Raw genomic sequence first — 24,396 nt, 5'->3', positions numbered from 1 at the left:
ACATAAAATTTACCGTTTTAATTTAAGAGACTTCTACGCAGGAAGTTGAATGAGTAGATTTCCATTTTTAGAAAGATCTTTCTAGGAGCTCTGGAGGCTTTTTCCCCAAGAAGGGTAAAGTTTAGGGTCCTGCTGCTAGCTCTGGTGGGAGGGGCTCCCCCGGGAAGGGCCAGGGCCGTCACACATGCCCCTTTTGCAATTCTCGGACTTGTTCCCCGCTCTGGTGGGGTATGAACAGCCAGCTAAACCCAGCCTGGGAGCCCCCTGTATCCCTTTACCCCACATACACACATGCACACAAAATCCTGTTTATGTAGCAAATCACAACTGTTTGGCCTAGAAAATCTAGTCAGCGCCATTTCTGGCAGGCCCACCTGACAGGTGGGAGGAGCAGGGCAGACATGGTTTTAGCCACACCCTCGGAACAGTTCCTGGAGGGTCAGCTGAGCTTTGGCCCCTTCTGCTTCTATAGCTGGTGGGGTGGTAGCTGTTTGCATATCACAATGATGTGGATGTGAGCAGGAGCCAGAACTCAGGAGCTTTCTTTGGCTAACCTCCAAGATTTTGAGCAGAAGAGGGGTCCTGGGTTCAACCTGAAGGAGGGAGATAGAGACGCCACCCCTGCCAACTTTCTCAATTGCCCTCTTCCACCCAGGTTCCCCGAGTGACTGCGGGCACCCCCATTACTGCCCCAACTGGGCATTGCCCCCATCTCCCCAGGCCATGTTACTCCTTCTCTCTCCCGCCCCCCTCCTCCTCCTTCCACCCTTACTCCTCCAGAAAGAGCGCCAGTGACAGATGCCACTGAGGAGGAAAATAGTGGCCACTGTCCAAGGGGCTCCGAAGCGTCGGGGTGGCTCTGCACCCCCACTCCCAGCTGCTGGGATGGTGCCTGTGCTGAGCCAAGGGGTGCAGGGGCTGTGGAGCCTGGAAAGCCGCCCTCCGCGTGCCCTGCCCCCACTTCTGCCCAGGGCATCTGGCCTACACCTGGCTTCTATTAGGAAAACTGCTGCTGGCGGCCAGGGTCAGTGTGAGAGGGGCCAGCTCAGGGGAGCCCTGTGGGAGCCCCTGCTTATAAGACCCTCCTTCCCAGCTGGTGGGGGCCTTTGGAGCTGGCACAGACTCCAGGGAGGGTGCTCAGGGCTGGGGGCGCTGATCTCTGTCCTCTGCCCTTCCCTCAGGACCATGGTTTTTTTTTTACGGGATCCTGAGCCTCACCTCTCCCGTAGGAAACCTGAGACAGGCTGGGGAGGAGTCAAAGAGGCCTCCCTCCACTGCCGCCTTTGGGGCCCTGCGTCTGGCTACCTGAGCCTAAGAAACCTAGAAGGGGAAAATTTGGCTGGGTCTCTGCTGTTCACCCCCTACTTTTTGTAAACTTACATTTATGCACATTCACGGCCGACAGAAGTCCTGAGTGTATAAGGAGGAAGCAGCCCATCCTCAGGGCCTCTCTTCAGAGGGCAGGACCGAGCCTGGGATGAGCCCTCCCAGCTTGAGGGGGGCCAGCTACCTCCCATCTACTCCTGGAGAAGTCAGGCCAGGCCTCGGCCAGAGCGTCCGTGCAGGAACAGGGCCTGGCTGAGAGGGGAGTAGGTGGTGGGGGGTCTTATCATTTTGGAGAAGGTCCCCAAAGAAGGAGCCCATGCAGCTGCCCTGCCCCACAGGAAGCGTTGCCATGGGGACTGAGCAGGGCTGGAGTGCTGGAATGCTGGGTATGCGCCTCTTCCCGCTGCCCTGGCTGGGCGGCTCTGCCACGTCCTCCTGTTCTCTCAGGCCCAGGTGTCAGGAAGAATGAGGGGCTGGCAAAGCTTTTGTGAGGCTCATCAACAGGCAGATCGCCCTCTGCTACTGTTGGGACAGAGGTATCTCCCCAGCAGGACCTATGTCCCCCCTAGAGAGGGAGACCCTGGGGCCGGGCCTTTGGACTGGGGAGTTCCCTGCAGCCACCACCCCCCAAACTCTGTGGCAGGGCGGGGCCTTGAGATGCCTGGGTCCAGTAGCAGCCTTGAAAATGAGGCTCTGAGGGCCTGTGGTCAGAGACGAAGAACTTTCCATTTTTGATACTGAAAACCATTCCAGGGATCTGGTGACAGAGGAAGGGAGGGGGGCGGTGGCATTCCTCCCCTGCCTGAGGGGTTCCTGTGGCCCTCTGGGCAAACCAAGTTGTGCGTACAGTGGGGAGCATTGGCCCACAGCCTGAGGCTCTACCTTGTCTCAGCCTTGCCATGTGGTCCCTGCCCTTAGGTTCTGGAAGGTGAGAAGGTGGGTGAGAGCTATGTAGCCAGGACCAGGCCCCGCCCACCCACACTGCCCTGAGCTGCCCAGTGTACACCTCCCATCCTGGGCCCTGTCTGGCTTTTGCCCCCAGCGTGAGCTCTCCCTGGAGCATCCGCTGACAACAGGAGGGTGCCTGAGGTAGGGAGTGTGTGTGTGTGCGCGCGTGCCTGATGTCGGGTGTGTGCGCACATGCCTGAGGTGGGGGGTGGGTGTGTGTGTGCGTGAGCATGCAGGAGGTGTGAATGCGTGAGAGACACCTTGGACTCCTCCTCATCTGTCTTTGCTGCCTCCTCCCCACCTGCCTTTGTGTAAGTTGTCACCTCTCTGAGCTTCCAGTTCTTCATGTGCAAATTGAGAATGTTAACAGCCAGGAGGCTCAGGAGGCCTCCAGCTGTCTCATTTTATTATTGAAGCATGAGATACATATATTGTTGTGTGCAGTAAAGTTGATTCCAACTCATAGCAACCCCACGTGACAGAGCAGAACTGCCCCATAGGGTTTTCTTCACAGGGAGCAGATAGCCAGATTTTTTTTTCCCCTGGGAACCACCGGTAGGTTCAAACCACCGACCTTTTTTGGTTAGCAGCTGAGCACTTAACCATTGTGCCTCCAGGGCTCCAGGCCGCCAACTGTCTTGCTGGATGACTTTAAGCAGGTAGCCTCCTCCTCTCTCTAGGTCTCTGATATCCCCATGTGTGAAATAGGAAGGTGGGAGATACAAGGTGGGAGATAACAGGCCAAGGTAGGTTCCATCCCTCACCTGTGCCTCTGCACAAAAAATGCGGAATGGAAGCCCTGGGCTGCAGGCTCTGATACGGCCTCCTTTGCCTCACTCCCCACCTGGCCTCTGTGTCCCTCCAGTCCCTGATTCTGCACACACTGACCCTCTGCCCTGCTCACACCTGCGCTTAGACCTACTGGCCCTTTCTGTTTTAGTGCAAACATTACCTTTCAGAGAGGCTCCTCCTGACCCTTTCCATCTACCTCCTTCAGTTATATCCTGTCCTTAGCTTTAAAAAAATGTAGCTTTGAAATGTGCAGGTAGAGTTGGGAGCACTCCAAGTGTGTGTCAGTCCTTACACCTTTGCAGAGTTTGCACTCTTAACTTCTACTGTATACCCTCCCATGCCTAATGATGGAGTTCTTTCTGTTTATTTCCCATCTGTCTCTGTGACTTGTATCTTCAGTGAGTTTAGGAACCTTTCCTGTTTTGTTCACCATATCCCCAGCACCCAGTACAGTGTGCCACTCAAACATTGCTATTTTGAAACAATAGATGCCCAAGCACCCTTCTTCACCAAGTTCTGAAGCCAATTATGCGACCCCTCCATCTGAGAGGTGTCTGGCTTCTAGCACGGTGCTGGCTGGTGAGAGTATCCCATATTTGTTGGATGAAGGATATGTGGACTTGTCTTAACTCATCTGGTGTACTGCTTACTAGAGGGAGTGTTTGCACACTGACAGAGAGCAAGGGGCCAAATGACACTTCTGAGCAACTCAGGCACGGGGTGGGGCTGGCCAGTGTCCTGACCCTTGCCCTGACTCCCAGCCCCTCTTGCGTGGAACGAGATGTGTGGGTCCCTGGTTCTCAGGCTCCAGCCCCTACTTCCTGTGCTGGCTGAGGCTGGGTGGGAAGGGAAGAGTGAGAAAAGCCCCTTGAACGACACAGAGCTTTTTCCAATGGTCTCCCACGCTGGGGCTGGCCACTGTGGAGGCAGGGGCAGGGGCCCTGGGCCAGCTCCTCACAGGCCTTCCCTCCCTAATTCATTCCCAAGGAGACCGTGGGAAGCTTGGAGGAAGCTGGCCACGGTTCGGGGTGAGCTATTTTTGGTAACAGGGTCCCTCATCTCAGGCTCCAGGGGCCAGGGTGACTGGGAGGGGGCTGTTTGCATTTCCTCTGGCCCCCCTCGGCTCCCCAGCCTGGGCCCAGGGAGACCTGGCTGCCCGCCCTCACCCACAGGGTGAATGCTCCTTCCCTCTCTGGGACCCGTTTCCAGGAAGCCTTCCTGCTGGCAACCCCAGCGGCGCCGGAGGCCAAGAGGGGCATACTCGGCCCTCTCTGGGGACTGCGCCCCAAGGCTTGGCACAGGCCCCTCGCCAGCCCTGGCAGGCAGCATCAAGAGGCGGCAGTAAGACTCAGAATCCCTTGATTTGCATGGTGCTTTGCAACAGGCCTGTTTCTTCTGCATGGATTCAGCTAATATGCAGCAGCCCTGCCTGTGCACAAGCAAGAAATACGAGGTTCAGAGTGGCTGGGGCTCTCTGGGGCTGTGCAGCTCTTGGATGCCAGGACTAAGACCAGATGCCAGCATGGTGCCCTTCACCTGAGGGCTTCCTCCAGGGCACCTGCAGAGACCAGAGAGTGCTGCCGCCTTGAGCACCCATAGCTGTGGGAGCAGGGGCCTGGGCTGAGCCAGGCAGTGCTGATGGACACTAAGGAGGAGGGAAACTGAGCTGATAGCGCAGCAGGCGAGACTGTCCTCTGCCACCAGGTGCCCTCCCTGTGGTGCAGGCTGGGGCTCATCCTGCTATCTATATGTCCTCACTCAGCCTGGCCCCTAGGGCTTCTTAGGGGAAGACCCACCTGCTCTGCCCCAGGCAGTTGGGTGGCAGAACTTCGCCATCTAGGGTCTGCCCTGGCAGGCGCTCATTCCCAGTGGGGACCCCAGTGGCTCAGTGTCATTTCTTGCCTCCCACAGAGCACACAGGCCCATGAGAATTGCAGGACCAGCCAGCTGGTGTGGACAGGCACCCAGGAGCACTTTGTGTCCACGGGGGCCAACCAGGTAGGGCTCCCCTAAGTGAGTGGCACAATGAAGGCAAGGGGCATGTACAGCCCTGCGTGGGCTCCAGCCCCAGTGGCAGGGGCCAGGGGCAGGCGGCCTGTTCCAGGACTGTCCATATACGGCCCCAGCCACACAGCTGGGTCTCAGAGCCCCAGGGGGCCGACAGATGCTGAAAATGGGCACATTCCATCTGCAGTAGCTCAGCCTGACCCTGGGAACTGTGGCAGCCCCACAGGGACGGGAGTTCATGGAGAGAACCTCCCCTCATCACTTGTCACCTCGGAGCTCTTAAAGGGACATGATAACTCAAACTTGCCTTCCAACATACACCCTCCAGGCCTTGCTGTGGGGTGAGCGCTCCATGCCAGGCTCTGTACCTCTGACCCTGGGCTCCCCAGGGGTCTCGGCTGGGAGAGAGTTAGCCCCCAAGTCCCTCTCTGAGCCCATCTCTGCACCCCTTTGTCCCCCTCTGCAGATGCGGGAACATGAAGTGAAGCTCTGGGACACCCGGCTTCTCTCCAGCGCCCTGGCTTCCCTGACCCTGGACACCTCACCTGGGTAGGAGCCCTCGGGTGCTGGGGCGGGGCTGGGCTGGGAGGGCCCAGATGGTGTCCCTGAGTCCAGGCTTGATGGACTTAGCCAGGTTGTCACCGAGGGCTCAGTCTTGGGATGTTCAGGGCGTTCCTGAACAGGACCTGGCACCCTGGTCTGGCGCCCAATGAGCAGGGGTAGTGAGGCAGCTCTTGTGGGCAGGTGTGCCCAGCGAACCACAGCTGCATGGCCCCATGTGGTCTAGGGGGTAGGTTTCACATCCTGGGGACTCATGCTGGGCCACCGAGGCTGACTCGTGGTACATGTTGGCATTTGGGGAGGGAACTGCGGCCTGGCAGACATGGTGCAGGAGGCTTGGGGGGTACTTGAATTGTTGTAGAGTGTTGGTGGGGCTGGGCATCTGGAGAGGCCGGGGTTGAGATGGGGGGGTCATGGGGCACGTGTGGAGGGTCCAACGAGTGGCAGATGGGGAAGGCCCTAGGCTCTTCCAGTATTTATGAGTTATTCACAGCACCGCCCCATGTCCGTCCCTGATTTGTCCCAGGTGAGGCAGCAACCAGCCACCAGCCTGGGAGGTGTGGCCCAGCATACATCACTCTTGTCTCTCCCTCCCAGGAAGTATGTGGATGAGGGTTTGTGGACATGCTTGGTGAGGACCTGGGAGTACATCCTATCCTTGTGTGGGGTGAGAAGCATGTCCCCATATGGACCCAGAGCACTGACCCATACCCATGTGGACCTGGGAGCACCAGCCCATCCCCATGTGGGCTGGAGAGTGCATTCCCATATGGACCCAGAGCTCTGACCCGTCCCCATGTGGGCTGGAGGACACATCCCCATATGGACCCGGAGCGCTGACCTATCCCCATGTGGGCCTGGGAGCATTGACATCCCCGTGTGGGCTGGAGTGTGCATCCCCATATGAACCTGGAGCATTGACTTGTCCCTGTGTGGGCCTGGGAGCACTGACCCATCCCCATGTGTGCTGGGGACCGTGTCCGCATATGGATCCAGAGCAATGACTTACCCCCGTATGGTCCTGGGAGCACTGACCCCATCCCCTTGTGGGACTGGGAGCGCTGACCCGTTCCCATGTGGGCTAGGGAGCACATCCCCATATGGACCCAGAGCACTGGCCTGTCCCCATGTGGGCCTGGGAGCATGTTCCCATGTGGAACCAGAGCACTGACTTATCCCTGTGTGGGCCTGGGAGCACTGACTCGTCCCTGTCTGGGCTGGGGAGCGTGTCCCCATACGAACCTGGAACACTGATTCATCCCCATGTGGGCTGGGGAGCACTAACTCGTCCCACTAACTTGTGGGCCTGAAACATTATTTCATCCCCATGTGCACTTTGGAGTACATCCTTTCTTGGGCCTGGGAGCACTAATCCATCCCAGTGTGGACCCAGGCATACTGGCCCATCTCTACGTGGGCCTGTGAGTAGGCTGGCCCCAGCCAGCCCAGCCATCTCAGGATCCAGACAGTAGCAGGCCCATGGCCAGCACTTGCAGAGGACCAGGCCCCAGTGACCCGTCCTATTCAGTCTGCTCAGCCACAGCCAAGGAAACCGAGCCTTGGGGAGGTTCAGGGACTTGCCGAGGCTGGGGAGCGGGGTGGGAGCAGGACTTGGTCCCTGTTCGCTCTGACACAACAGCGCACCTTAGCCATGACTCAGGGAAGGGCCGGCACGGGGCTTTCCCAGGCTGCGCACTTGGGATCTGGGAATGTTAGGGCCAGGAAAGAGCCTGGGCAGCTTGCTGGCCCAGCCCCTCCCCCTTCCATTTCACAACTGAGTCATGGAGGGCATAATGACCTGTCCATCCTCCAGGCGCAGCAAAGGCAGTATGTCTGGGGGCGGCCAGGGCTGTAGGGTCTTGGTGGACACCACAGAAGAGCCCTTCCTGTGTGCCCATCATTGCTCCTGCTGGGGGAACCAGGCTGAGAGCCCCCCAGAGGCGAGACAGCGATCAGGGTAACTCCCCTTCCTTCCTGTCTCACACGACCCTGGGAGGGCTGGGAAGCTAGGGAGGCTCATTTTACAGATGAGTAACCTGAGGCCTAGCAGGGTTGTTCTGTGCTTGCTCTGCCAGGCCTGTGTGGCTATGGGGATTCGTTCAGAGTGGAGCATTTCAGCACTCACTCCTGCCCTGGAGGAGTCGGTCCTGGGCCTCTGGCTCCAAGTGCACCCTATCTATGTGCCCTGAATCTGTACCACATCTTGGCCCCAAGCCGTCCTGGGCCCAGACAGCTCCTCGCCACAGTGCCCACCACTCCCGGCCCCCCCCCCCCCCCCGCAGGCGAGCCAGGGAGAGTGGCTAGCCTAGAAAAGCACCCAGCACTGCAGTCAGGGCTCCTCACCCACCGATTCCTGCACTTGGGCTCTGCCCTGGCCCATTTGTGCTCCCCCCTCCCCCATTCAAACCAGCCTAGCCCAGTGTGGCCTCTGCAGGGGTTAATGCTGTGCAGACCCCAAGGTGCCACTAGCCAAGGCTGACCCTGTAATTTCAGCAGTTAAGAATAGCCCCACAGGACCAACAAGGCCTGAAATTTCTCAAATCACTCCCAGATGGTCAGCCAGGCCAGTGTTGTTCCCCCAGCCCAGCCAGCCTGGCCCCTGGGGGAGGAGCTGGGGCCCTCCCACCCTCCACTAAGCTAGTGGTACCAAGGGTGCGTGCCCACATCCAGGCTGGTCTGAGTGGTGCCACATCACCTGCCTCCACTCCCCAGGGTCCCTGAGGCCGGAGCCCCTCCCTAACCCCTGTAGTGTCAGGGACACTAGGGCATGTGGACTGCAGGAGAGAAGTGAATTGGGCGGGCACAGCCACTGGGGGGATGCCTCTGTGTCCTCTGCGCACCTCCCCCAGTTTCATTTCCTTTTTACATATTTTCCATTTTGGTTTAGGCAGAACAGTCTGTGCACGTGTAAGAGCTAGAGGGGGCCGGGGTCAGGATGTGCCTAGTTCTCTCCCCACCCTCTCTCATGGGAGACTCCGTGTCCACCACTCTCTTAAGGGCCCCCTTCTACAGACCCCTTTCACTTCCCACAAGGAGACGGGCTGCAGTGAGGAGCGGGCTGGGTGCCAGGGCCCACCCAGGGCACAGGCTCCTGCTCTGGGAAGCAGGCCCTGGTGGCCAGTCCCCACTTTGTGCGCCAGGCCCAGTGCTGGACGCAGGGACCAGAGGGGTGGGCAGAGCTTATTCTCTGGGCCAAGTGTCACAGAAACGATGCCTGTGATGCTGGGCATTTATTCGGAGTGTGTGAGTCTAAGAGTGTGTGAAAGTAAGTGTGAGTTAGTGAAGTATGAGTGTGAGAATGAGTGTATTGTGTGTGAGGGTGTGAATGTGTTACTGTGTGAGAGGGTATAAGTGTATGTGAATGAGTGTTGGTGTTAGGGTGAATTGCGTGAGCGTGCAGAGGGTGTGAGTGTATGTGTTGTGAGTGATTGAGTGAAAATGAATGTGGGAGTCTGAGGTGGTGTGTGTCAGTGTAAATACATGGGAGTCGGGGGTGAGTGTGAGTGAGCATGAGAACAAGTGAATGTGAATGAGTGCGTTTTGGGAGTATGAGTGAGTGAATGTGTGTGAGTTCTGTGTGAGTTTGAGAGCGAGTGTGAGCTTAAAGGATGAGGAACACAGTGAGCTGTCCAACAGACAGCAGCTCCTCCGTTGCCCTCTCCTCTCCCCAGGACACAGGCAGGTGGAGAGTTTTGTCTGCATTTTACTGAAGACACAGCTGAGGCCCAGAGGAGGCAGGTCTTTGTTAGGTCACCTGGTCTCCAGCCCCTGGCAGGCTAGAAGCTGGGGTCGAGCCTCTGCTTAGCCCTGGGGTGTATACTTTTGGCCAGACCCCAGACCCAAGATGCTGCTTGTGTGCCAAGGTGCTCCTGGGGCCTGCTCCCCTCCCTGCCCCACCAGAAGGTCTGCAGATCCCGCTGCTTGTAGCTGCCCCGTGCCCCTCTCCCTGAGGCCCAAACTCTCCTGCCCAGGCTTGGCATCCCCATTTGGGTTGTGGTCCTGTCCTCACCTCTGTAGTAAGGTCCCATATTTTCTCCCCAAACTGTCACTTCTCTCTGTAAGGGGGGGCCGTCGGGTGAAATGAGCAAGTGTGCCACCCATGGGACCCAGAGCCCAAGGCCACTGTTGTCCCATGTTTGACCTGTCCGTGGCCCCTAGGTGTTGGGATCATCCTGGCTTGGCCCTCCATTCAGCCCCTGATCTGATGAGACACCCCAAATACCTTTTCTGGGAGGGCTGGTGTGGTGTCTAGCCCTCTCTCTTGGGGTCCCGTCACCCCACCCACTCTGTGCCATTCCACGAGACCAGGTGTGGTCATGCAGTGAAAACATGTACTTTGCAGCCGCAGGCCCACAAAGGGCCCTTTGACAACCGCCGTGAGGGGGCAGCCCGCTGAGCTGCTCCCCTAATAGGACCCAGGCCTCCGGGAAATCCACCTGGACTGCCACTGCCGCCTCAGGAGGAAGGGGTCCCACCCAGGCCCTCTGTCACCACCTACTGCCCACCATGACCCACACCCGCCTCCTTGGCCAAGGGCCAGAGCCCTCAGAGCTGCTAATTGAATCCAGAGCTGGAGTGGCCCGGCAGGCTCTTGCTGACATCAATACCTGCACCCACAGAGCCTGTGCCCCATGCTGGGCCAGGCCATCACTCCCAGCCAGGCTGAGGCTGGGGCCAGGGTGTGACCCCTGGAAGGGCCTGGGGCCTCCAGGATGCTCACGCCAGCCTTTGCTGGGCCTCTTTGAGGCCCCAGGGCCCCCTTCTTGAGCCCTCCCCCGGTCTGAGATAATAAGAGAAGGCATTGTATGTCTGTCACTGTCCCCAAGCTCTGGCACCCCATCCCTGGCTTGGCTCTGCCCCCACCTCAGCCTGTGGCCTTCCTGGAAAACACTCCCACTTCTAGGGTTTCTGGAAAGCCTGGGCACATCTCAGTGTGGGGGGTGAAGGGTCAGCACAGGGCCACCAGGCTGGCACCATCTGCAACGAGACCTTTGATCCTGTCCCCGAGCTGCCTGGCCCCACCAGTCCCGGGCTCGGCCCCTCCCCTGAACCCGACCTCCACTCTGCAGCTGGGGATAGGAGGCAGGGAGCAGGATCTCCCAGCCTGAGCCCACTTGGAGGGGCAGTGGGACTGCATGGAGTAGCTGAGGCTGTGTATATTGCCTGGGGCCCTGCAGGAAGGTTCTAGAAGCCATCTGTTCCCAGGACCACCCAAGTGGGCCCTGGAAGAAGACAGCTTGAGGCACCTTCTCGAAGGAGGAAGGTGGTCATGAACCGCTCGTCAGATCTGCCTCTGAGGAGGGTACGAACTGCCCTGCGGGACCCCCTTAGCACCCCCATCTGCCAGAAGCTCCCCAACCTCACACACTCACACCCCCAGAGCAGGTCCAGCCCTGGCTCCTGCTATAGAGGACAGCTGGGTAAGGTATGGCTTCCCTAACCATCCTCTCCCCCAGTTGGAGGCTGCCCTGTTCCCATCCCCTGTACCTGCTTGGGCTGGGCCTCACTGGGATGCACAGAGCCAGGGCAGGAAGCCTGGAAGGGCGTCCTGCTGGATGTGCCTCTCAGCAGCAGCCTTCCCAAGCCCAGGGGTTGCTGTCCAGGACCTGGTGCCCACTGGTGAGATGGATCCCAGCCCCCTGCTTCCCTCTCCACCACCTTCCAGACCTGGGTGGGTCCCAGCCCTCCTGCCACCCAGCTCAGGCACCATGGGGCTATGCCCAAGAAACACTCTTGTTCCATTTTATTCTTTATTTATAAAAGGCCTTCATGTAGTCATTTGTCTTAGAAAAACCCAAGTCCTTGTCTCTGAGTTTGAAAAACACTTTCCCAGAGTAAATGGGAAAGGATCTCTTATAAATATATTTAAAAAAACAAAACAACAAAAGCAAAACATATTCCTAAAGTGTCTTTCTTTCCAGTTTCTTTTGTTCCTTCGCTCCTGGAGCCGAGGCTGGGCCCACGAGGGCCTGTCCCAACCCTGCTCTCCCTCTGCTCTCTCTGGGGGCCTCCTTCACTGGCCCCCAGAGTCTCCGGGGTTGGGGAGGCCTTGCGGCCCCGACCTGTGTTACCAGCACACAGGGAGGCCCAGCTCATGCCCAGCGTGGCCCCGGGGGATTGCACATGTAGAGGATGGGACAGGCCATCCTTGGGACAGGGTGCTCAGGCTCAGAGGGGACCGTAGAGGTCATCACGGTCTCATAGATGAGAAAACTGAGGTTTAGAATGGTGCCAGGGCTGGTCCTGTCTGTGGAACTGAGGACTTCTGGGTGGTCTGGCAGCAGGGAGGCGCTGGCAGGTCCCATCACTTCCAGGTTTAGACGTAGGGCTTAGGGGGAAGGGGCCCCTGGAGGCTGGGCCCCAGGTAGCCCATGAGTGGCACCTCACACTCGGGCCCGCCAGCTGGGGTCTCTCCACCACCTTCGGTCACCTTGGGGCTTGGCTCCAGGGGGGCCTTCACCCCCTCCAGCTCCAGGGGCCCAGCCCCCGGCCGCACTTGCCCCTTGCCCTGAGCCGCCACTGCCCGCCCCCGCCGCATGCAGTAGGCTATTCCCACTGCGGCCAGCACGGCCAGGAGCACGGCGGCCAGGGTGGGCGCGATGAGCAGAGGCAGGTTGCCCTCACGGGCCTGGGTGACAGGCGCGTGGTTGGAGCGGATGGCTGGGGGCGTGCGGGCCTCCCCACAGGCCTCCTCCTCCTCAGACCCCCGCCCGGCCCCCAGGGCCCTCACGCAGATGGAGTAGGTGGCATTGGGCTGCAGCTGGGTAACTGTGTACTCAGCGAGCCAGGCGGGCAGCCGCAGCGTGACTGGCCGCTTGTCCAGGCCTGAGAGGTTGCGGTAGGTGAGGCGGAGGCTCCTGAGCTGCACTGTGCTGTGTAGGTAGCGCTGGAGCCCCACCCGCAGGGAAGTGGGGCTCACAGGCTCCACGCCAAGGGGCAGGGGCTGTGGCGGTGGCATCGGGGTGGCCGGTGCAGGGCTAGGCTGTGTCCCCAGACTCACCCAGTTCTCGCAGTATAGGCCTGTGAAGCCCTCAGGGCATAGGCACTCCAGGTGGCTCCGTGCCCCCAGGTGGCAGGTACCGCCGTTGAAGCAGGTGGACGCGGGGCAGTCCTGGGGATGGGGGGCAGGCCGCATGGTGGGCAGGGGGGTGGGCACCTGGCTGGGTGCCTGGGTGACCAGCTCCGTGCGACTGAGCCAGGTGGGTGCTGCACTGGATGGGGATGGTGTTGGCTCCCCTATGGTGGGCCTGGTGGTGGGCGCTGTGGTGGTGGTGGTGGTGACCGGGCAGCCAAAGTCGGCGTAGTCGAGCTGCAGGAGGAGCTGGCCGGCATTCTTGGGTGGGAAGTGACAGCGCGTCTCCTCAGGGCTGGCCAGCATGACTCGGCTCTCACGCACCCACTGGCTGAACCAGCTCAGGGGGCACACGCAGTTGAAGGGGTTGCGGGCGGCAGCCAGGAGCCGCAGGCGGGGAAAGAGGCTGGGGAGGTCGGGGGGCAGGGCCTGGAGGCTCAGGTTGCTGAGGTCCAGCTCCTGCAGGGCTGCCAGGCCGGCCAGGTCCTCGGGCCGCAGCTGGGCGATGCGGGGGTTGCCAGCCAGCCGCAGGCGTGTCAGGCCCCGCAGGACACGGATGGCGGGTGGCACTTGCTCCAGCTGGTTGTCAGACACATCCAGGTCGTGCAGGTTGCTCAAGGGGCCCAGGAGCCCCTCGTCCAGCTGCTGCAGCCCCAGGCCAGCCAACCGCAGCGCCTCCAGGTTGGCAGTGTCCAGGGCACCAGGCTCCAGCTCTGGCAGGCTGTTGTGGCTGAGGTCGAGCAACAGCAGGCGTGGCAGGTGCAGTGGAGGCAGCGCCCACAGTTCGTTGTCCTGCAGCTTGAGCTCCAGGAGGTGGTCCAGCGCATCAAAGGCCCCTGGTTCGATGTGGTGGATGCGATTCTTGCCCAGGTAGAGGCGCTCGAGGCACCGAAGGCCACGGAAGGTCTCATTGGTGATCTCGCGGAGCTGGTTGGCACTGAGGTCCAGATTGCTCAGGTTGGCAAGAGGCTGGAATACCCCACCAGGCAGGCTGGCAATCCGGTTCTGTGACAAGTCCAGCAGCTGCAGGTTGGGCAGGCTGGCAAAGCTGTCTGCATCAAGTGTGGTGATGCCATTCTCAAAGATGTACAGGCCGGCCGTGTCAGGTGGCAGGTTGCTGGGCACTGTGGGGCCTTTGCGGGCGGCACAGAAGACGGTCCGTGGCTGGCTGCACTGGCAGCCGGGTGGGCAGCTCCACACCCTGGGCCCCAGCACCAGGAGCAGCAGCAGGGGTAGCAGCAGCAAGGGTCGGGGGGTCCTGGGGTACATTTTCTGGTCCCTGGGAGCAGAGAGGAGACAGACAGGGAAGGCTGAGTCCAGGGCCCAGAGGGCAGCCAGGCCAGCCCCCATGAGACTGGAAAAGGCACCCATCCCCTGATCTACCCAGAAGGGGATCACCAGCCACATCACCACTCCCCCACCACCCCCAAATCCAGAATCAAATGGTGGTTAGGAGATGGGTCCCCAGTGCCCCAGCCCATTTCTTGTCCCTTCACTCCCTCTCACTATGTGACTTTAAGCAGTAACATAACCCTTTATGGCGTTAGCTACTGCTTCCTGCGGCCATCAGAGTGTCTGGTGGGGATGTGTGCAAAGGTTAGCACAGGTCCTGGCACCCACTAAGACCCAGTGACCACAGATAATGTCCTTCTTTCTCCTTAATTATCCTGGCTGGTCCCACCTGGCTGTGGCCCAGCAAGAACACGTGACCCAAGAATACCAGTATCTGTGCCTCCCCAGCCCCAAAGAGCTCTGTCGAGGTGGCCAGGGAGGAGTGAGCATCCTGGGGGCCGGAGGAGGCCGCCCCTCCGTGCAGTGGCAGGCGGACAAGTGGGTAGGCAGGCAGCCTGAGTGCGTAAGCAGAGAAGCTGGCCGGCCTGCCTGCCGCCACTGCCCCCCTCTGCCAAGTGAGGAGACCGTAGCCCGAGATTTCACATGGAAACTATGGGATCTGTGTTTTTCCACTTGTGGAGTTAGACCTGTCGTGGACAGTGCTGCAGCCATCAGGATTTGGCTAGAACGTTCCTGGGGGAGGCTCAGAACCACGGGCGGGAACTTCCCTGTCATGGGTTGGAGTGGGAGCAGGAAACCCTTGTCTGCAGACCCTACTTGTCTCTGAGGTGCTGGTGGTGGAACTAGAGGTCCCAGCCCCCCTGGGCTGACCCAGAGCTCAGGTCAGGGACGCTGACAGTCCCAGTGGTCAGGGCCAGGCCTGGAGAAGCCTCTGGACCTGTTCATCCCTTGAACGTTTTTGGGGTCCACTCCATGGTGGGCACTGAGGCATGGGAGCAGCAGCCCTCCCCTCACACAGTCCCTCCCACGTGCTCAGCTGCACCCAGTGTTTTCCAGTCGCCCCATGTAGCCCCCCAACAGCCAGTCCAGGGAGAAGCTGTTCTTATAGCCCAGGGTGGCTGGAGAGAGCATGGCTTCTGGAGGGGCCATAGGTGCAGCTCCCAGGCCAGGAAACCTGAGCCAGAGCCCTGGCCTAACCACTTCCAGGTGCACCCGGCCCTTCAGATGCAGCAGTATTTGCAGACCCAGCCCAGGCAGGCCTCCCCCACCCACAGGGGCCCCAGCCACAGAGAAGGGACTGGGCTGCAGCAGGAGCCCCCTATCCCTCAGGCTCCTGGGGTGAATGGGGGATGGGACCATGCCCAGCTGTGGCCTCACCCTGTGGGCTCCCTGTGGGCGCCAGCCTGGCCAGGGAGGCTGCTGCCCAGCAGGCGGCATCTCCTCCCCCAAGCTCCTGTACTTACACAAGGACCTTTTGTGCTGAAGTAGAGAATGTCCCCTCCCCCACACTGGCCGCCTGACAGCAGGTAACACTGCCCCCACCCAGCTAGGCTCTGTCCCACTGACTGGGGGAGGGGCATATTCAGCCCCTCCCCAGGCACACATGCTTCTGGAGTGGGAGGACAAAGAGCCAGGGGGTTACTCCACAGATAAGACAGTCCCTGGTGAGGCTACCACAGTCCTGGGCCAGTCCTAGGTCAAGAGAAGTGGCGTCATGACCCAGCTTAGGCCCATCCAGGCCCTGGCTAGCTGTAGCATCAGCCTCTGCTGGTGCTCAGAGGCCAGCTCAGCACAGACCCCAGGCCAGGGTCCCTGCTCCCAGCGTCCATCTCCACTGTACTCCCCAGCTCCCTGGGCCAGACACCTTGGCTGTGTTTGCTCCCACTGGTCCCAGAGGCCCACAGCTCATCTTTGGGGAGCCTCTGATGAAGCAAAGGAGCCCTGGTAGCACGACGTTAAGCACTCAGCTGCTAACTAAAAGGTTAGCAGTTCGAACCCACCAGTAGCTCTGAGGAGAAAGACCTGGCAATCTGTTCCTGTAAAGATTACAGCTAAGAAAATTTTGTGGGGCAGTTCTACTCTGTCACACGGGGTCACTGTGAGTCAGAATCAACTCAACGGCAAGTAACAACTGATGGAGCAAGTGTCAGAATCCCGCGGCCTGGTGTGGCCTGGGCCTGCCTATCCCTGGGGGCTCCCCATGTCTGGTGACCTCAGCCCCTGTGGGCCACGCCCCTGGCCATCGCCACCCCAGCATGTGATCGCTCCCTCCCTCCCTGACTCAGAAGACAGCAGCGTGGCCTGGCCTCCAGATGTTGGCTGCGAGGACCCCTGCCCCACCCTACGGCCACATGGGGGGTGCGGCTGCCTCCTCGAGTCAGCCCTCCTGGCTGGGCCAGGCCGAGGTCAGGGAGGGAGCAGGCAGGCTTTGGGGTGGGAGGGGACCCTGCGTGTGGCCAGGGCTGGCCACCCCCGCGGCTTCAGCTCCCCCTTGGGCCTCATATAAGGTCATGGTTAAGAGCTCAGCTCAAGTCAGGCAGGCCTGCCTCAGAGGCAGCCACGCTAAGAGGCCTCGGGCAGTGGCTTCACTCTCGAGGCCTTAGTTTCTTTGACTCTAAGAGTGGACACCTATGGCTGCTGGGCAAGGACAAATAGACCACCTAGCTCTCTGCCAGCAGCTAGCCCTTGGGGGCAGGCCCTGGGGACGCTCCCCACTCTACCCAGAGGGGGCAGCTGTGGTTCCTTTCATCAGCAATATTAAAGGTGGAGGGAAGGATGGATGAAACGACACTGGGGACCTGTCACAGGGAGGTACCTGGCTGACAGATAACAAGCTAAGGATTGTGCCACCAGAGGCAGGGGGAGGGGGGGGATTAGGCTATAACCAAGAGTTACAGGGGCCCTAGGCAGCAGCTAACCTGGTCCCCCTCAGATGCAGGAGTGAGCCCCTTTGCCTGTACCCCCTCTCCACCTGTGCCCACCACGGGGAGGCTGGCAGGCAGTGCTGGGGCCTTGGAAAATGGAGAGCCCCCACAGGCAGCCCAGAGAGACCTGGGACTGACATGGGAGGACAGACAGGTGCCAGTAGGCGGGGGTTTGAGCTTGGGCCTTTGTAGTTCCCTGGGGTGGTTCCCTTTCTAACTCCTAGCCTCAGTTTCCCCACTATCCAATGGGCTTACACTGCCCCATCCTCTGTACTTCTGGAGTTCTGAGCAGGAGTGCTGTCCTTTGTATTTCTGGTGGTTTTTAACAAGTTGTTCTTTTAGCAAGTTCTGGGAGAGAATACTGCTGGTCTCTGTGCATGCCTGTGGTGTGTGTGGGGTGGGGGAGAGGCTTGTCACAGCTGCCTGTGCTGACCTGGGATTACAGCGGCTCTGGCGCTGGCTCTGGTGGAGCAGGGCCTGGGCTTTGGTATCAGATCTGCTGACCCAAGGTGGGAGGGAGCAGCTTTCCCTCTGCAAAGGGTATGGAGACTGTTCTCCTAGGGGCAGCCCTGGGGAGTGACAGGGGGCAGTGGGGAAGAAGGGAGGACAACAGTGAGGGGCTAGGGTCCCCTCCTGCTGCTGGACTTGACCTCGGAGGCCCCCATGTGCCTACCAGCTTAGGGTGGTGGGAAGAGGAGGTGGCAGAGGCCTGGGCCCTGTGGCTGGCTGTGCCATTAACCTCGGGATAGTAGCTGGGATGGGGTTTGGGGGCTCAGCTCCCTGTGTTCCCACAGCTGCCTGGCCACGTGACCTTGGCGAGGACTTAACGTCGCCGAACCTCAGTTCCCAAAATGGGGAGGCTGATCCTGGCACCTGATCAGTTTATACCCAGGGCACCTTCTACCTGGTAACACTGGCCAGAGGGGCTGCCATCCACCCAGTCACAAGGCCACCTGCCGTGCCAGTTTCCGCACAGGCAGGAGGCCCGTGCCCCAGGGTCAAAGCCTCCATTATGGGAAGTGGGGATGTAGGGGATGAGCTGACCTTGGCCAGCCCCTCTTTCAGCATATGACCTCAGGGCCAGTGGGGGTGCAAGGGAGGGCCTGAATGAGTAAGAAAGACTGAGGACATTTGTCATCTCAGCTCTGAGGGGACCCAGAGTGCCCCCACCCACCATCCCAAGTACAGGACATACCCATGGGCATCCCCTCACACATGCCCTGGGGTGGGCTCAGAGGGTTGGGTGACTTCAGGGCTGGTGCATCACAGCCACATGCATACAGACTAGGACAGACAGACAGAGGCCAGTACAGCACTGCTCCTGGGCTTGCTGCAAGTGAGAGCAGGGACTACACTGCGGGTCTGACCCAATACTTTGGGCCCTCTAGCTCCAGGGCTGGCTCGCCCAGGCGCGGCCCCACCAGCCAGGCCAGGCCTGGCAGGAGCCCAGCCCTGGAGTCTGCCAACCCCCCCACCAAGGCAGGCGGGACGACTGCCGGCAGCCAGGACAGCTGGCTCCGGTTTCGCTGACGTGTCCAAGGAGATTCAGGCCCTGGAGTGGGTCTGCCCATCTCCCCATCCCTGGGGCAAGGCCACCTTGGCCCCCCAGGGCAAGAGACTGGGGACTCTGTCCTAGGCTTTCACTAAAGAGGCGAGTGGACTAGGCTCAGGTTTGTCTGAGCTCGTTCCTTGCTCTCTCTCCCTTGGGCCCTGCACAAGAGGTCCCATAGCCCTGGCTAGTGATGACACTGGGGTCCTTCTGGTCTCAATCTCTCATCTTCCACCATCCACATCCCTGCCCCCAGGCCAGCTCTATTCCTTCTACAGATAACGCTCTCTCCCTGAGACCTTATCCAAGCTCACTTCCCACCCAGATCTTCCGTCTCCCACCTGTAACTCTAGAGGCTTGTCAACCCAGCTGCACATCACAATCACCCTTACTGCCCTGGGTCCCACTCCAGACCAAAGCAATAAGAGTGTCTGGGGATGAGGCCCAGTTCCTGGGTGGCACAAACAGTTAAGCGCTTGACTACTAAACAAAAGGCTGAAGGTTCAAGTTACCCAGAGGCACCTTGGAAGAAAAGCCTGGCAATCTACTTCCAAAAAACCAGCCATTGAAAACCCCATGGAGCACAGTCCTACTTACATGGGATCGCTGTGAGTTGGGATAAACTCAACAACTGATTTGGTTTTTTTGTCAGAGATAAGGCCCAGACAGAGTTATGTCCTGAGAAGGCCTCCAGTGAACCTTCTGTCCAGCCAGGGCTTGGCACACAGTACCAAAGGGCTGCAGAGGGCATGATCCAACGCTAGATCCCAGACACAGGTGTTGGCTGGCTGGCAGCACCCCTTCCACCCACTCCTCTGTGGCAGGAGGCTGGCCAGCCCTAAGCCAGTGCTTCAGTAGCACTGAGGGTGACTTGGCAGTTGCCAGACCTGTCAGCCCAGGGCAGGGAGATTAGTGACTAAGGCCAATTTCAGGCTCATACTAGCCCTTGGGCGGCAGGACGTGTCATCTCAGTATAAGGAGAGGCACTGCCTGTTTGCAAGAGGACACCTGCTGCCCCCAGGGGCCATGGGTGGCTGCGGCCCAGCTAGAAATGGGCCAGTCCAGGTGATGTCGGCACGTGCTGGTATGATGCCATGGAGCTGGGTGTCAGCATCTTCCGCCCCCACCTTTTAGGGCCCTAACCCTGCAGTTAACCTTGAACTTGCCAGAGGAAGGACTTAGCCACCAAGGGAGGACACCAGCCCTAAGCCAGCTGTGGCCTAGAAGGGGTCAGAGAAGGAAATGGCCCCAGAGGGCATCTTGTCCTTCTTGGTCTGACAATGTCCAGAGTCCCTGCCAACCCCTTAGGGCTCCTGGGCACCCTGTGGCAGATGTGGCCCTTCCTGCAATCTGGGCAGCGGACTTGATTTGGGGGGAGGCAGAGCAGAGGGCTTGGTCACTGAGCCCCCAGTGCCACACCTCACTTTGGGCTCCCACTGCTGCCCCTCCAGGCTCCTGTCACGGCCTTCCCCATGGGAGCCAGCTTCCTCCTCTCCCTTAATTAAATTTCTCCGGCAGCCTCCTAGGAATGTCAGAGGCTTACTTCATTTCCAGGAGCCGTCTGGGGGGGCTGCCCCAACCTTGGAGGAGAACTGGCCCCTTGCCTGCGCCGCCTCCCCAAACTGAGGTAGACTGAGGGAGCTGCCTCCAGCCTTACACCCAGAGAGGCAGGAATGAGAAAAAGCGGAGGAGGCCTGTGGGCCTGGACAGACAGCCGGTCAGCGCAGCTGGCTTTGGGGAAAGCAAGCCGGCTGTCTCTGGAACGTGGAAACCAATAGAAGGAAAGGAGGCTGTGGCCCTGGCCCCTCCCCGTGCACACGGACTTCCCGAGCACCCCCGCCCCCAAACACAGGCCTGTTCCAGTCACCCGCGCTCAGACACACCCACACCAAACACACACACACACACCCACACCAAACACACACACACACACACACACCCTCCCCCCTGCTCCAAGAACTCACGCAAATTCCAGAGCAGTGAAGGGAGGTGGTTTTCTTGGCAGCACTGAGCCTCGGGCTCCCCAGTCCAGGGAGGGGACTCAAAGGAGAGCTGGGGGGCTCCAGGAGGGGTCGCCAACCTAGTTAGGTGGCCTCACCTCTCCTCCTTTGTGCTCAGGGCCTGCCATTGGTCAAGGATGGAGGATGCCTCTGTGAGCAGAGGCTCAACAGGTCTCTGGTCACCAAGGGGGGCACACTGGTGGCCCTGCGGATGGGTGCTGCCCCCTCAGGCAGCTGGGGCCCACTTGCCTGTGCTCAGTGACTGGCTAGGGGTGGGGTGGCGTCCACTTCTAAGCCCCCAGAAGGACTTAACTCTTTATCTGGGACTTGTCCCAATTCCCCTGGTGCTGTAGGTAGGGTGTCAATGAAGGCAGCCAGAACCTGGGGACTGGTCTCCTGCCCAGGGCATCTCCCTGGGGAGACTGAGGTTCTGGGCAATGTCTGAGGGACTCCAGGTACTGAGTGCCCTTTCCCCGTGTCCAGAGTCTAGAGAGAGCAGTGCCTCGGGCAAAGGTCCTGGGACACTGGCCCCCCACCTGTCCCCGTCGGCCTGTCCACCCTGACCCTCTGGAGCTGCAGATCCCAGGCCAGGGGAAGTGGGGACAGGCCCCCAGCTGGGCACGTGCACGCTCATCCTCCTTCCCTGGGCCCTGGAGAGGCAGATACTGGTCTGGAGGGAATCCAGCTGGGCTGCTTATTACCAGAGCCCTCTTCCTGCCAGTGACACTCTGTTTACAGAAGCTCCAGGGGCGAGTCCCCCAGAGAGAAGACAGTGAACCGAGGGACTATGCTCCCATCCCCCTGCCGCCCACCCCAGCTCCCTGGGGCCTTGCCAACAGCCAGCTCACACTGGACCACAGCCGCTTGCTCCTCTGGCTCTAATGGGCCTGCTCAGAGCGCACCAGCCCAGCACTCCCACACCCCAAGTCATCCCAAACCCAGACAGCCCTAGTGGGAAGGGACTGCTGAGATTTAGTCAGTTCCCCTACCCCGGAGATTCTAGGCCTTGAGAGAGGCCTCTGCATCCAGGCCACAGTGCAAAGGTAAGCAGGGATCTACCTAGACCCTCAGGGTCTCTTCCTTTTCCCTACCCTGCAGGGCCCCAGGAGGAGAAGCAGCCAGCCACCCTAGTTTGGTAGTGTGGTAATCATTAATGAGCAGGGGTGAGGCAGAATGTTTGGCACAAATCAGCTGGCTTGCCACTGATGGTGGGGACCTCAGCAGGCCTCAGGGCAGCCAGCCCAGGGACACAAGGAACTAGGCTGGCTCTGGTCCATTGGTTTTGTAGCCCCCAGCAAAGCCCCTTCCTTCCCTGACAGAGGCACTCTAATACCTGGAGCACTCAGGGCCCAGCCAGCCAAGGTCTGTCCCCAGCCTGGGGGTGGGCATCAGATACCTGCCAGCCACTTCCCCCACCTCAGGTCTGCACCTAACAGGGCTGCTGCAGCCCCCAGCGTGACCTCCCTGTGGCCCCCACTCTGGCTGAGTGAGGACTTTCAGGCCCCCGCGGACTGTGTACTGGGGGCATGGAGGCCCCAAGCCCAGAACCAGCCTGCCCGACCGCAGGAGGGAAAAGGAACCCAAGACTCTGGCTTGGCCACCCCTCATAGGGGTTTGATTCATAAAACTGGTCATGCCGGAGGGCCCAGCCGTGGGCGGAGGAAGCGCGAGAGGGGGTGTTTATTTTGTCTGCTCGCAGCCGCGCCGGCCGGTGAGCTGTGTCCACTCTCCCGCGCGCGCGCTTGCGCCCCAGCCGCAACAGGCAGTGCAGGGCCGGGCTGTCGGCGCCCAGGGCTGGGGAGGGGGTCCTGGGGGTGCGCCCGTCCGGCCCAGGTGGTCGTGCGTTCGGGGGTTGTGTGGCCCACCCGTGTGTGCAGGGGTACGCACGGGTGCACGGGGTGCCCCCGGCACGCAGCCCCGACCCCCCAAACACTCACCGTGGGGCGGTGGCGGAGGGAGCCGGGCGGTGCGGGCAGGGCCGGATCTGTTGTGGATCCCGGGTTCCCGAGGCAGCCCAGTCCGCGTCTCCCCGCCCCGGGCTCGGGCTCGAAGTCGGTTTGGGGAGGCGGGCTGCGCCTTAAGAGCCGGGGGCGGGGCCGCTCCTGGGGATGGGGCGGGGCCAACGAGGCCTGCTTCCCCCGGCGCAGTAGCGGTCATTTGTCCGCGGCCGGCCAGGTCCTCGCCCCGGCCACCTTCGGATCAGGTGGGCTGGCAGACAGGGAGGGACGTGGCTGGCCTCGGGATTTAAACGCTCACCAGGGAATCAGGAGTCCCTGGTACCCAGCCTGGCTTGCCAGTGGTTTGTTGCGTGACCTTGGGCAAATCCCTGTTTTTTGCAAGAAGATATTGAGCAAGATAGAGTCATAACCACAGCTGCAGTAAGGAACCCACACAAACTCCAGAAGGGACCCCAGGCACTGTGAAGCGCTACAGAGGATGGGGGCCCATGACCAGCCGCCATACCTGAGAACACGCCTGGGCTGCTAGAGCCGAGAATTTCTCCAAAGGAACTGGAAATCTGGATTTTTAACGGAAATCTCTCAATGTGTTATTGTTGGTAACTAATTCCAATTAAGGAAAAACAAAAAACCTATGTAGGCCACACAAAGCCCCACTGAGAGCCCTCTAGTGCAGAATATAAGGCCTTGAGCCTCCTGTCCCTGTGTTTCCCATAAAGGGACTGAGACTCAGAAAGGGGAAGTGACCCACCGCCTGCCCAAGTTACTGGCAGCTTCAAGTCCAGCACATGCCAGTGGGGCTGGGGCGAGAGGTAGGGGGTTTGGGGCCTTACCCTCAATGGGTGGGGCCTGGGCTGCAGCTGATAGTGGCCCTTGGCTGGGCAGGAGGAGCAAATGCTGGGGCTGGACCAGTCTAGAAAAATCTCCTGCTTTGGAGTCTTCCAGGAAAATGTCCTGCCCTCTTCCCTCTTCATGCTTGTGTCCAGAGTCATGCCTCTGAGGGCCAACCCCAGCTCCTGACTTGCAGCCCAGGCAGGACCATCTCTAATCTGGGGGGACCTGGAGGCTGGACCACACCAGCTGGGATTAGGTCATCTCTGGAGGATTCTCTTGCGGAAGGCAGATTGGCCTCTGTGTCCAGTTGTTGTCAGGGGCTGGTCAGGGTGCCAGCCACTCTTCAGATGGACAGTCACCTTCTAGACTTTCCCTCTTAGCTCCTTAGCTTGGTCAGGGTCCTCCCCCCTTTCAGGGCCCCTTCCAGGACAGGTGGGAGTCCACAGCCCACAGGCCTGCAATCCATCTATGTCTCAGTACCAGTGGATGTAGGGCAGGGCTGGCAAGCCAGCTGCTCCTGAGGTGTTTCATTTGGCCTACGTGGGAGTTTTAAATTTTTTTGAAGCAGTTGCCGACATTTAAAAATTAGGCGGTTTCACTTTAAAATGTGGGTTCCCAGATTGTTTTGAGCAGGAACACTTGGCTGGGGCTGAGTTGCTGTTGGCTTTTGGTCACATCATCTCTATGCCTCTGTTCTTGGGCCATGTGTCCCCTGAGACTTTCGAAAGGGTGCACAGATATGGGGGCCTCTGAGGACCACCAGACCAAATTTCCCCAAGGAACAGGCATTCCTGACTGGGCCTTGGCAGCCTCCCACCCCCATGGCCAGTTGTCGCTAATAAAGGGGCCTTCTCTGGAGCCCAGCTCGCACCCCATGCCCTCATCCTGCGTCCTGAATTTTCTCACACCATGCTCCCACCCACTGAGAGGTTCAAGGGCAGCCTCCCAAGAGACCCCCTGCCCAGTTTCTCCAGCCTTTGCTGTGTGGTTTCCAGATACTGCCCACCTTAGAACCTGGTTACTTGGAACCTCCTTGAGGGAGGGAGTGTGGGGCAGGGCTTGCCTGGGTGGCAGGGACAGACCCAAGGGACCTGGACCGCCTTGGACCAGTGGCAATGCTGGGATGTCTAGG

At 60.0% G+C, this 24,396-nt stretch overlaps 2 protein-coding genes across 19 annotated transcripts in view; one reads left to right on the top strand and one right to left on the bottom strand.

Moving 5' to 3' along the window:
* The window catches only part of CORO7 (coronin 7), a 123,013-nt gene that overhangs the window by 49,843 nt on the left and 48,774 nt on the right, over positions 1-24,396 (top strand). For 15 of the 18 annotated variants that reach the window (XR_010323614.1, XR_010323615.1, XR_010323617.1 and 12 more), the window contains 2 exons: positions 4,978-5,064; positions 5,540-5,622. The exons of 2 other annotated variants lie outside the window; for them this stretch is intronic. Coding sequence is in view for 8 of the 16 variants with exons in the window: in XM_064295496.1 (XP_064151566.1) it covers positions 4,978-5,064; positions 5,540-5,622 (170 nt within the window). In the remaining 8 variants the exon portion in view is untranslated. The remainder of the gene's footprint in view (positions 1-4,977; positions 5,065-5,539; positions 5,623-24,396) is intronic. One more of the 18 variants, XR_010323618.1, reaches the window with a different exon arrangement.
* VASN (vasorin) lies at positions 11,368-22,534 on the bottom strand. The gene is made up of 2 exons (XM_010597351.3): positions 22,410-22,534; positions 11,368-13,985 (listed from the first exon to the last, which is right to left on the bottom strand). The coding sequence occupies exon 2, from the start codon at positions 13,973-13,975 to the stop codon at positions 11,951-11,953; it is 2,025 nt and encodes a 674-aa protein (XP_010595653.2). The 5' UTR covers positions 13,976-13,985; positions 22,410-22,534; the 3' UTR covers positions 11,368-11,950.

This window comes from Loxodonta africana, chromosome 12 (genome assembly GCF_030014295.1).
Source record: "Loxodonta africana isolate mLoxAfr1 chromosome 12, mLoxAfr1.hap2, whole genome shotgun sequence".
NCBI classification, from domain to species: domain Eukaryota; kingdom Metazoa; phylum Chordata; class Mammalia; order Proboscidea; family Elephantidae; genus Loxodonta; species Loxodonta africana.
Note: the sequence above shows the minus strand (reverse complement) of the source record. Positions and strands in the feature narration are given on the sequence as shown.

What these genes read in the sequence shown, in the direction of transcription:
- VASN (XM_010597351.3), bottom strand. Translation starts at nt 13,975, where the DNA reads ATGTACCCCAGGACCCCCCGACCCTTGCTGCTGCTACCCCTGCTGCTG.